The sequence below is a fragment of the Anolis sagrei genome, chromosome 2 (genome assembly GCF_037176765.1).
Source record: "Anolis sagrei isolate rAnoSag1 chromosome 2, rAnoSag1.mat, whole genome shotgun sequence".
NCBI classification, from domain to species: domain Eukaryota; kingdom Metazoa; phylum Chordata; class Lepidosauria; order Squamata; family Dactyloidae; genus Anolis; species Anolis sagrei.
Genome location: NC_090022.1, coordinates 9,999,131 through 10,011,946, shown reverse-complemented (window position 1 = coordinate 10,011,946; position 12,816 = coordinate 9,999,131). Strand labels below are relative to the sequence as shown.

At 45.7% G+C, this 12,816-nt stretch overlaps 3 protein-coding genes across 4 annotated transcripts in view; 1 reads left to right on the top strand and 2 right to left on the bottom strand.

Annotated features, from left to right (window-relative positions):
- Positions 1-828, bottom strand: part of LOC137094754 (zinc finger protein 721-like) — a 102,730-nt gene extending 101,902 nt beyond the window's left edge. The window contains exon 1 of the mRNA XM_067465079.1: positions 208-828. Within this exon, the coding sequence (XP_067321180.1) occupies positions 208-597 (390 nt within the window). The 5' untranslated portion in view covers positions 598-828. The remainder of the gene's footprint in view (positions 1-207) is intronic.
- The window catches only part of LOC132765774 (zinc finger protein 850-like), a 1,095,673-nt gene that overhangs the window by 663,046 nt on the left and 419,811 nt on the right, over positions 1-12,816 (top strand). The gene's annotated exons all lie outside the window — the stretch shown is intronic.
- Positions 7,969-12,816, bottom strand: part of LOC132766016 (zinc finger protein 208-like) — a 151,722-nt gene continuing 146,874 nt past the window's right edge. For both annotated transcript variants that reach the window (XM_067465109.1, XM_067465110.1), the window contains exons 4-5: positions 11,358-11,484; positions 7,969-10,269 (exon numbers count right to left, since the gene is read on the bottom strand). In XM_067465109.1, the coding sequence (XP_067321210.1) occupies positions 8,666-10,269; positions 11,358-11,484 (1,731 nt within the window). In that variant the 3' untranslated portion in view covers positions 7,969-8,665. The remainder of the gene's footprint in view (positions 10,270-11,357; positions 11,485-12,816) is intronic.

The following is a 12,816-nucleotide window of genomic DNA, read 5'->3' as shown; positions in this document are numbered from 1 at the left end:
CCCATCATTTTCAAATTTGAGTAGAGCAGCAACCGAGCTTACAGTGGATCTGGAGGTGAGAGCAGGAGGGGCAGAGCAGGTGGGAAAAGAGGCACAGGGAGCAGAGTCCGGTTTCTCCCTCACATCGGTCCCATCTTGGAAGGAAGGCAGGATGTACCTTTATCCAGTTGTCCCAAGGTGAGTGAAGCCAAGAGGCAATGCTCTCACCTGTCCTTCCTGCTTCTCGTCCTCTTCCCGACTCAGGAGGAAGCCTTCCGCCAGGGCCACCGCCTGGGAAGAGGTCTCTGCCCCACACTCTCGGACCCAGCTCCCCATCTCTGGGGGCAGGATGCTCAGGAACTGCTCCAGGATCACCAGGTCCAGCATCTCCGCCTTGGTGTGTTGCTCTGGCTTCAGCCACTGGCGGCAGAGAGAGTGGAGGCGGCTGCAAACCTCTCTGGGTCCCTCATCCTCTCGGAAGGAGGAATGCCTGAAGCGCTGGCGCTCTATGTCTGAACTATAGAGGTCCACACTCTGGGACTTATGTGTAGTTTTTCCCCAGGATGACCCAATGCTTCTAGGTCCTGCTTTAGGCCCAGGTGAGATGCGTCTCTCCATGCTGGAACTACTTTGATGAAGAAGTAAAGTGGATACAAAATGCTCTTCCTCCCTCTTCTCTCAAGGGAAAGAAATCCCTGAACAGGCTTTACCCCAAAATTCTCAGCCAGCAATCACATTTTTTTCTGTGAAAGAAAGGCAGAATTAGACAACAGGTTTCTGGAGGCTTTTTTCTGGAGTAAAAACAAGCCCTTTATTTATTTCAGAGACAGATAATGCTGGGCCCTCCTTTCACCGGAGCCTCTGCTTCTCTAACCTCCAAACCCACCTGGCTTCCCATTGCGCTCCCATTCAGTCCCAACCCACACTGAATCCCTCTGTGATTCCTTCAGCTGAAGCCTTATCATCTATAGCCTTCCTTGTAAACAAGAACCAAGAGACAAAAACAATATAACGACTAAAGTAAAACATTTGGGAATCCAGATGACAAACAGAAACTGAATTATTTAGAAACAAGTACGAAATACTATGGATAGAGATACATAAAGACCTACAAAAGTGGAAGAATTTAGACCTATCTCTATTGGTGAGAATGTCAACAATCAAAATGAATGTAATCTCAAAAATGCTGTATTTATTTATTTCAGACAGGAGAAGTGCTCTTAATGACTTCAAACTACAAGAAAGGAGATTCCACCTGAACACGAGGAAGAACTTCCTCACTGTGAGAGCTGTTCAGCAGTGGAACTCTCTGCCCCGGAGTGTGGTGGAGGCTCCTTCTTTGGAGGCTTTTAAACAGAGGCTGGATGACCATCTGTCGGGGGTGCTTTCAGTGCAATTTTCCTGCTTCTTGGCAGATTGGGGTTGGACTGGATGGCCCAGGAGGTCTCTTCCAATTTTAGGATTCTATGATCCTAAGGCTGAGAAACACGGCTGTAAGCTATGCTTCAGAGTAAGGGAATGGAAAGATAAATGTTATATATTGTCGAAGGCTTTCATGGCTGGAATCTCTGGGTTGTTGTAGGTTTTTTCGGGCTATATGGCCATGTTCTAGAGGCATTCTCTCCTGACGTTTCACCTGCATCTATGGCAAGCATCCTCTGGAGGATGCTTGCCATAGATGCAGGCAAAATGTCAGGAGAGAATGCCTCTAGAACATGGCCATATAGCCTGAAAAAACCCACAACAACCCAAATGTTATGTATTTATTTCAGACATCATCAATTTTGTCAGAAAAAGCACTGGAAGAAAGAAGTGACACAATTCATTGGGAAATATTTAAACGTTTGTGAAAGTTGTTTCTCTTTGTTCTCATCTGTGTGTGTCTCCGCGTGTATTAGGAGGCCAAGCATACGAGAAGCTCGGCCTGTCATTGAAAACCCAAGTGCTTTTGCAGCAGTCACCAGCCAATCCCTTTCCAATGCCAGAGATACAACTTAATGGTGTAACATTAGAAAATGTTTACCCTTTCCGCTACCTTGGCAGCCACCTCTCCACAAAAGTTATCATTGACACTGAAATTCTACAGTGCCTGAGCTCTGCGAGTGCAGCATTCTTCCCAATGAAGCAGAGAGTGTTTGAGAACCGGGACATCTGTAGGGATACCAAGGTGCTTGTTTCTAAAGCTATTGTCCTCCCAACCCTGCTATATACCTGCGAAACGTGGACTGTCTACAGATGTCACATGCAACTCCTGGAACGATTCCATCAGCGCTGCCTGATAATAATAATAATAATAATAGTCAATAATTTCTGGCATTCTCCAATACCAGAAATACAACTTAATGGTATAACATTAGAAAATGTTTACCCTTTCCGCTACCTTGGCAGCCACCTCTCCACAAAAGTTATCATTGACACTGAAATTCTACAGTGCCTGAGCTCTGCGAGTGCAGCATTCTTCCCAATGAAGCAGAGAGTGTTTGAGAACCGGGACATCTGTAGGGATACCAAGGTGCTTGTTTCTAAAGCTATTGTCCTCCCAACCCTGCTATATACCTGCGAAACATGGACTGTCTACAGATGTCACATGCAACTCCTGGAACCATTCCATCAGCTGTGCCTGATAATAATAATAATAATAATAATAATCAATAATTTCTGGCATTCTCCAATGCCAGAGATACAGCCTAATGATATAACATTAGAAAATGTTGACCATTTCTGCTACCTTGGCAGCCACCTGTCCACCAAAGTCAACATCGACACCGAAATTCAACACCACCTGAGCTCTGCGAGTGCAGCATTCTTCCAAATGAAGCAGAGAGTGTTTGAGTACCGGGACATCCGTAGGGATACCAAGGTGCTTGTTTATAAAGCGATTCTCCTCCCAACCCTGCTATAGGCCTGCGAGATGGGGACTGTCTACAGACATCACATGCAACTCCTGGAACGATTCCATCAGCGCTGCCTCTGGAAAATCCTGCAAATCTCTTGAGAAGACAAGCCAACAAATATCAGCATGCTGGAAGAAGCAAAGGCCACCAGCATTGAAACGATGGCCCTCTGCCATCAATTCTGTTGTATGAATGCCCGACCACCGTCTCCCAAAGCACTTGCTCTACTCTGAACTCAAGAACAGAAAACGAATATTGGTAGGCAGGAAAAAAGATTTAAAGATGGGCTCAAAGCCAACCTTAAAAACTCTGGCATAGACACCGAGAACTGGGAAGCTCTGGCGCTTGAGAGCTCCAGCTGGAGGTTAGCTGTGACCAGCAGTGCTGTAGAATTTGAAGAGGCACGAATGGAGGGTGAAAGAGAGAAGTGTGCCAAGAGGAAGGCGCGTCAAGCCAACCCTGATCAAGACCACCTTCCACCTGGAAACTGATGCCCTCACTGTGGGAGAAGATGCAGGTCAAGAATAGGGCTCCACAGTCACCTATGGACTCCTTAACTAACTAAGTAAGGAGGCCAACCTTGGAGAGAATGAAGCCTGGGCCTAATTCGTCCCTCCCTCCAGGTGTGTTGGGCTTCAGCCCCTCTTCGGCCCTTTGGAGAAGGAATGGGAAGAAGACTCACCAGAAGGAGGAAGAGAAGGAGGAGGAAGGAGAGGCCAAAGGGGGAAACTCTTCTCTTCTCTCCCAGCCGGGCAAGGAAGGGTTAAGAGAAGGGAGTTGGGTTCCTAGAAGGACAGGAAAGGCGGGTAGGAGGAGGCCCACTTCCTTTTTGCCTCTCTAGGAACCAAACTCCCTCCCCTTAACCCTTCCTTGCCCAGCGTTGCATTAGAAGGAGGGGAAAAGAGCATCTCTCCAAAGCCCTGGAACCAAAGGACTGAAGATGAAGGCAGAGAGATAGCCATGGAGGAAAAAATCCCTACTCATATCATAGTTAGTTAGGTGTATTCTCTCCCTGCCAAACCCTTGCTGCCCAACCCCACTGAACATTAAGGGGAACCCATCAGTCCAGGGAGCAGAGCAGAGCAGAGCCTCCATCTACACAACAGAGAAAGAAGGTCTCAGCCTGGAATCATAGAATCAAAGAGTTGGAAGAGACCCCATGGGCCATCCAGTCCAACCCCATTCTGCCAAGAAGCAGGAATATTGCATTCAAATCACCCCTGACAGATGGCCATCCAGCCACTGTTTAAAAGCTTCCAAAGAAGGGGCCTCCACCACACTCCGGGGCAGAGAGTTCCACTTCTGAACGGCTCTCACAGTCAGGAAGTTTTGGGGGTCAAGTCCAGCAGCTCCCTTTTCCCAAGGAGGAGTCAGGCATACTTGGGTGGGAAATACAGCAAAAGCACCCACCACAAGTGGACTCTTCATGACCACAGCCTTTGGGAAATCACCTTTGAGAAATCAGAGTTGTTGTTGTATATATGTCCGGGCTATATATGTCCATGTTCTAGAGGCATTTTTGAGTTTTTTAATACTGGTAGCTAGATTTTGTTCATCTTCATAGTTTCCTCCTTTCTGTTGAAATTGTCCACATGGTTGTGGATTTCAATGGCTTCTCTGTGTAGTCTGACATGTATTAAAAAACTCAATAATTACAACAGCAAAACAACAGAGAGTAAACAATCAGGCACATCAATTCACTCTCAACAAGAGATTCCCCCCAGGCGCTTCCAGGCCATTGAATGCAAATCAAGGTGATCAGCTGAAACATTACCCTGTGGTCATTCCACAGATACATAAACCCATTTTTCCTACTTCCAACAGACCTCACTACCTCTGAGGATGCTTGCCATAGATGCAGGCGAAACGTCAGGAGAAAAATTGCCTCCAGAACATGGCCATATAGCCCGGAAAAACCTACAACAACTACAGGAAAGGAGATTCGATCTGAGCATTAGGAAGAACATCGTGACTGTGAGAGCTGTTCAACAGTGGAACTCTCTGCCCTGGAGTGTGGTGGAGGCTCCTTTGGAAGCTTTTAAACAGAGGCTGGATGGCCATCTGTTGGGGGTGCTTTGAATGCAATTTTCCTGCTTCTTAGCAAGGGGTTGGACTGGATGGCCCATGAGATCTCTTCCAACTCTATCATTCTATGATTCTACTGCTTGAAACACAGAAATTATTTTGAATACAAGAGACCCAGATGCACCACCACAAAATGTGACAAAATGAAAATTATGCATAATTCACGTTTGACCACTCCACACAGTCTTGCCAGAGAAAAGTGATGTCACACAGATGATCAATAAAGAACAAGTAGTATACTCTTTGTTATGCAGAGCAACTTATATATAGTTATGTGAACAGTTGCATTGACTCACACAAGGTCCTTTGAGAGAGAACTCAAGGCTCCTGCACAGCTAAAGCCTAAAAATGTAACTGTTGACAAAACTCCAAGGCTCAGCTAGCTTCTTGGGACTAGCCCAATCAATCACTTTCATGCTTTGCATTTTCAGTTAACACACACTCACCAACTGATTTTACATGCTCTAGCAAAATATACCCTGCAACAATAGTACGCCTGATAACCTGCTACTAGGAAAAGCATTTAAATATTTTCCAAGGTAGTTTGCTCAGTTCCTAGATGTGTGAAGTGGACGGAGGCCTCACCTGCACCAGTAACAGGCAGTCCTGGCTCTGGCAGGAACCATGAACAGAGGAGGAGAAGGCAAAGGCCTCTTGGGGAAGGCTGGGAAGCTAGTGAATGGTCGTGCTGCCTCTCCTGTAAGCATACACCTGCCCACCCGCACTATACCATATTGCACGAATGTGATCCGCACCCCAATTCTGGCAGGATCATTTAGCCAAAAAAGGTGTGCCTTCCATTCACATAAATACGGTCATCTCTTTACTGGTAATTCAATTTTCTCAAGCAATTGGAAGTGACTAGGTGGGAAGCTTGTATTAATTATACGAATTAATACAATTGGGATTTTGGTCTGTATCAAGAGGAGCATAGTGTCTAGATCTAGGGAAGTCATGCTCCCCATGCTCTATTCTGCTTTGGTTAGACCACACCTGGAATATTGTGTCCAATTCTGGGCACCACAATTCAAGAGAGATATTGACAAGCTGGAATGTGTCCAGAGGAGGGCGACTAAAATGATCAAGGGTCTGGAGAACAAGCCCTATGAGGAGCGGCTTAAGGAGCTGGGCATGTTTAGCCTGAAGAAGAGAAGGCTGAGAGGAGATATGATAGCCATGTATAAATATGTGAGAGGAAGCCACAGGGAGGTGTCAGCTCACAACAGCCGTCCCCAATAATGACACAGGACTCCAATCCGTAATCAATCAGAAACCTTTACTGTTGGATGTTCGGACACAAAGAAAGCCAGGATTGACCAGCAGCTGCCGGTCAACCTTTTATACACTCAAAATTCCCCTTCCCACTAGCCAGGAATCCCGCGCAACTTTCCCGCCAAATGTCAACTGCTATCCCCGAGGTCACAAGCTGCACAGTTCTTATCAGAGTCATATGTCACGATCCTGGTTTTTAGCGCCAAAACCAAAGGCCTGGAAACCAGCTCCTGACAGAGAGGAGGGAGCAAGCTTGTTTTCTGCTTCCCTGGAGACTAGGTCACGAAACAATGGCTTCAAACTACAAGAGAGGAGATTCCATCTGAACATGAGGAAGAACTTCCTGACTGTGAGATCCGTTCAGCAGTGGAACTCACTGCCCCGGAGTGTGGTGGAGGCTCCTTCTTTGAAAGCTTTTAAACAGAGGCTGGATGGCCATCTGTCAGGGGTGCATTGAATGCAATATTCCTGCTTCTTGGCAGAATGGGGTTGGACTGGATGGCACATGAGGTCTCTTCCAATTCTTTGATTCTATGAATGCTGTTGTTTTTCTTACTGTACAGACAAACTTATTTATTTGGGAAGCTTCATTAGCGCCGTTCTCCAACAGACTCAAGGTGGTTCACAGCAGCACTGAAGTACAAAATATAAAACAAAACCATTATAAATATCCCAAACTGAAATATAAGTCCTCCTTTGCAGGACATTAAAAAAATCAGTTAAAATACGTTAACACCACTTAAAACTTCCCATATGGAGATCGACACTATGAAGCCCTATGTATCCTAGGCTTCTGTGCAGTTCCATTGAAAGCTATTATTCCCTTAATCATAGAATCATAGAATCAAAGAGTTGGAAGAGACCTCATGGGCCATCCAGTCCAACCCCCTGCCAAGAAGCAGGAATATTGCATTCAAATCACCCCTGACAAATGGTCATCCAGCCTCTGCTTAAAAGCTTCCAAAGAAGGAGCCTCCACCACACTCCGGGGCAGAGAGTTCCACTGCTGAACGGCTCTCACAGTCAGGAAGTTCTTCCTCATGTTCAGATGGAATCTCCTCTCTTGTAGTTTGAAGCCATTGTTCCGTGTCCTAGTCTCCAAGGAAGCAGAAAACAAGCTTGCTCCCTCCTCCCTGTGGCTTCCTCTCACATATTTATAAATGGCTATCATATCTCCTCTCAGCCTTCTCTTCTTCAGGCTAAACATGTCCAGTTCCCTAAGCCGCTCCTCATAGGGCTTGTTCTGCAGACCCTTGATCATTTTAGTCACCCTCCTCTGGACACATTCCAGCTTGTCAATATCTCTCTTGAATTGTGGTGCCCAGAATTGGACACAGTATTCCAGGTGTGGTCTAACCAAAGCGGAATAGAGGGGTAGCATGACTTCCCTAGATCTAGACACTATGCTCCTCTTGATGCAGGCCAAAATCCCATTGGCTTTTTTTGGCGCCACATCACATTGTTGGCTCATGTTTAACTTGTTGTCCACGAGGACTCCAAGATCTTTTTCACACGTACTGCTCTCGAGCCAGGCATCCCCCATTCTGTATCTTTGCATTTCGTTTTTTCTGCCAAAGTGGAGTATCTTGCATTTGTCACTGTTGAACTTCATTTTGTTAGTTTTGGCCCATCTAATATAAGATCCAGGCACTTAATTTTGCAGAATAGATCACATTCGCAAAGTCTATAACAAAATGAATAATATATAACAATGGTCATTCTAAAATAAAAACAAGACTTGTGTTTTTCAATTTAATGTGGATTAAAAATGTGCGTGCCAGGAGCAGGGAAAACAGACAGCAAAGCCAGAGATACAATTTGCACATCAAGGGAAATAACAGTGCAAGCATCGTTTCCTTGGGCTGAGCCTCAAAAGGAGCACTGTGTTCAATTCTGGAATCCCACCTGAAAGACAACATTCACAAACTGGAAATTTGCAACCAAGGTGGTAAAGGAGGTGGAAACTAAGCCCAGAGGAACAACCGATGGAGTTACATCTGGTTTGTTTTTAAACTATTGCCACAGGGAGCTTGCTTTCTGCTCCTCCAGAGAAGAGGACCTCACCTTTGGAATTCAAAGGACAAGAAAGTGGACTCTACCAGATCTTAGGGAGAACTTCTCAAATGGTCCTGTTTGAAATTGGATGTTTACCCACAAAGGCAGAACAGAGAAAAGTCAGTCCAGTCCCATGGTGATGCCCGTGACCAGAGAAGCAAAAGACTTCTCCACAACAGTCTCAAGTCAAACAAAGCAAAAAAGCTGAACAGGGTTCGAAACCGAGAAGGGAATTGTCTAAGAAATCAGTCCAAAGTCAAGCCAAGTGCTACATTAAGCCAAGGAAATCACACCTGTTCATCAGAAAATGTTGAATGTATAGTCTACAGGGCCAGCATGCCCAAACTTGCAATTTCCTTGTTGCAATTCATTGTTGTTTTTTATTTTTGTCCCAGCTCTTTGGATGGTTTTTCTCTTCTGTGAATTTTCTGGTGACTCACCAAATTTGATCTACTAGCAAAACATTTCCCACACTCCTGGCATTGGTATGGCTTCTCTCCTGTGTGGAGTCTTTTGTGCCTCACCAAGGCTGAACTGTAACCAAAACATTTCCCACACTCCAGGCATTGGTGTGGCTTCTCTCCTGTGTGGAGTCTTTTGTGATTCACCAAGGCTGAACTGTAAGCAAAACATTTCCCACATTCATAGCATTTGTATGGCTTCTCCCCTGTGTGGAGTCTTTTGTGACTCACCAAGGCTGAACTGTACGCAAAACATTTCCAACACTCCTGGCATTTGTACGGCTTCTCTCCTGTGTGGAGTCTTTTGTGACTCACCAAGGCTGAACTGTCAGCAAAACATTTCCCACAATCCTGACATTGGTATGGCTTCTCACCTGTGTGGACTCTTTTGTGACTCACCAAGGCTGAACTGTACACAAAAGATTTCCCACACTCCTGGCATTGGTATCGCTTCTCTCCTGTGTGGACTCTTTTGTGACTCACCATGGCTGAACTGGAAGCAAAACATTTCCCACACTCCTGGCATTGGTATGGCTTCTCTCCTGTGTGGAGTCTATTGTGCCTCAACAAGCCTGAACTGGAAGCAAAACATTTCCCACATTCATAGCATTTGTATGGCTTCTCCCCTGTGTGGAGTCTTTTGTGCCTCACCAAGGTTGAACTGTCAGCAAAACATTTCCCACACTCCTGGCATTGGTATGGCTTCTCACCTGTGTGGAGTATTTTATGCCTCACCAAGGCTGAACTGTACGCAAAAGATTTCCCACACTCCTGGCATTGGTATTGCTTCTCTCCTGTGTGGAGTGTTTTGTGGCTCACCATGGCTGAACTGTAGGCAAAACATTTCCCACATTCTTGGCATTGGTGTGGCTTCTCTCCTGTGTGGAGTCTTTTGTGGCCCATGAAGGCTGAACTGGAAGCAAAACATTTCCCACACTCTTGGCATTGGTGAGGCTTTTCTCCTGTGTGGAGTCTTTTGTGGCTCACCAAGTGTGAACACTGACCAAAACATTTCCCACACTCTTGGCATTGGTGTGGCTTCTCTCCTGTGTGGAGTCTTTTGTGGTTCTTCAATTGTGAACACTGAGCAAAACATTTCCCACACTCCTGGCATTGGTATGGCTTCTCTCCTGTGTGGATTCTTTTGTGCCTCACCAAGGCTGAACTCTCAGCAAAACATTTCCCACACTCCTGGCATTGGTATGGCTTCTCTCCTGTGTGGAGTCTTTTGTGGCTCAACAAGGTTGAACTGTCAGCAAAACATTTCCCACACTGCTGGCATTGGTATGGCTTCCCACCTGTGTGTAGTTTTTTGTGCCTCACCAAAGCTGAACTGTAAGCAAAACATTTCCCACACTCCTGGCACTGGTGTGGCTTCTCTCCATATACATTGCATTTGTAGGGCTTTTCTCTAGCAGAACCTCTGTCTTCGTTGTGGGTTTGCTGGTGTCTAGGAAGGTCCCCATTGTGCCCAAAATGCTTACTGCATTTGGTGTATGCATTGCTCTTCTTCCAGTTATCTGCTGTGAAGAAAAAAGACAGAAACAATAATTCCTTTGCATAAGTGATAAGGAGTGTACAATATAAACATTGTCCTCTCTCCACCCCTTGTTCAGTAGGGATTGACTCTTTTTGACTCTCTAAGGGAGAGCTGAGTAACATATGTTCCACAGTATACCTGTTCCTCAGCCTAGCATGTTTTTTTTAATTCTGTCTCCTTCTCCCCTTTCCCTTCACATTCAAATTCTTGCCTTTTTGTCTTGCTAAACCTTTACCTTGCTACCACCCATTTCGCAATTCCCTTCTTTTTATTTCTCTCTTCCAACTTCCCGTTCTCCCTCCGCATGTGACTGTAAGCAAAAAAAACCCAATCATTCACAAGGACAGAACATAGAACACATTATGTTGCAGGTTACCATCCTGCAAATGTCTGTATGCTGGGAGGAAAACAAGTCTGACTATGACCCCGATAAAAAGACATACACTGTGTCTGTGTATGGGAAGCCTGGGGAAGTTTGTTCTTTTTGATGCTCCATTCTCTGGCCCCACTCTCCAGCCAATCAATCTGGATTTCCTTGGAGCCTGAGTAACTGGGAAGAAGCCTTTCAGCAGACATCAACAGCCCATCTTTCCCATCATTTTCCAGACTCCTTTTGGCTGCAGGCATGCAATAACTTTCCAAGCCATCCAAGGGCACACAGGATGCAAAAGCAGGGGGCTGGAAATGTGGGCCTGAAGTCAGGAGAGGTTTGCTGGGTTACTTATTGGAAAACAGCTACCCAACCCCCTCCCCTGCCTTTCTCTCTCACACACACTGACAGAGATACAGGGAGTGTGTATTTGATTGATCTGGGGAGAACACTCTTGATAGTCTTTCCAGGGGGCCCTGGTGCCGTGAGGAAGTGTGGTACGCTTGGACTTGACTATTGAAGTCTTCCCACTGGAGTCCGAATTGGTGCTAAGATTGCTGTTGCTTAGGCACCAAGTCAATATTACTCTTCTGTCACATATTTCTAGCATAAGCCCTGCCTTGAGAACTCTCAGTGATTGTGATGATTTAGGATAATACTGCATTTTGAAATAGAAATCCCCACAAGTGAGGGAGCCTTACCAAGAGAGTCCACCATCCCGTGAATCTCCTCCATGATCTGCCCGTGCAAGGCTTTCTGATCAGGATTCAGGAGAACCCACTCCTCCAAAGAGAAATGGACAGCCACCTCCTCAAAGGCGATTGGGCCCTGGTGGGAAAAGAACACATTTCCTTCTCACATCAGGGATATCAAGAAAAATAATTACAAGAATCTCTTTAAAGCAGGTTTACATTCCTGTTTCGCAGGGTGTATCACAGGGTGTCTGCGCCCTACACCACTGGAGAAATTACACTGCTCAGCCAGTATTGCACCACCTGACATCCGCCGGGAAGTTGCAGCCAATAGTGAAAGGACCAAGGCAGAGACATCTCCAGCTCATCCCTTGTTTGGGTATCAGCCAGCACGTCAATGACTCAAATCAAGAAATAGTTTTTTTAGATCTACAGAGACACTTGCTGGAACACCTCAGCAAGCGAGAGTCCAAAAGTGGCAGGCTTAAGAGCCAATCTTAAGAAATGGGGCTACAAAGTTGAATCCACGACATGCGAGTGCGGAGAAGAGCAAACCACTGACCACCTGCTGCTGTGCAACCTGAGCCCTGCCACATGGACAATGGAGGACCTTCTTGCGACAACACCAGAGGCACTCCAAGTGGCCAGATACTGGTCAAAGGACATTTAATCAGCTATCAAGTTTGCAAAATTTGTGTTTTTTAAAATCTGTTTGTTTGTTTTGTTCTGTGAGAAATGTAATACAATGTTCTGGTTGCGGATGACACGATAAATAAATAAATTCCTGTTGGGGTTTTTTAAGGGAAAGGGCTAAGGCCTCCGTGCCTCATTTTAAGCCTTGTAGGGACATCCGGTTGATTACAATTAAGAACCATTTCTCAATTGATATGTAGAATCAGAAATGGAATCTGGACATGTCCCAGCTTTTATTGCATTGCCCAGAATGGGACACAGTGTTATTCCAGGTGAGGTCTCACCAAAGCAGAAAGAAGCTCACTGTGATTTCCCTTAATGTAGACACTACATTCCTTTGGATGCAGCCCAAAATCCCATAGGCTTCTAAGCTGCTGCGTCACATTGTTTGCTCATTCAGATCTGTTTTTGAGGTCTCTGCCAATGTCGCTCTAGTCTCCGTCTCACTTGCTTCATCTCCGCCAACTCCTTGGTAAACCAAGGGGCTACTTTGGATCTGCTTCATGAGAGAGGACATTCAGGAGCTATCGTGTCCACCTCCCCATCCAATTCCCCATTCCAGGGGTCAGCCCAGGGCTGGCGCAAGGTAATTTTCAAGTGTAAGCAAACAATATATTGGCACGTCCCGCCCTGCCCCCAAACCAATCACTGAAAACTAAAAGGTAGACGGTAGAGGTGAATAAAAGAGTTACCTTACAAACCAGAAGTTTACTTACAACATTGGGCCTTGATGAGAGGCAAGCTAACAACAACAACAACAACAACAACAACAACA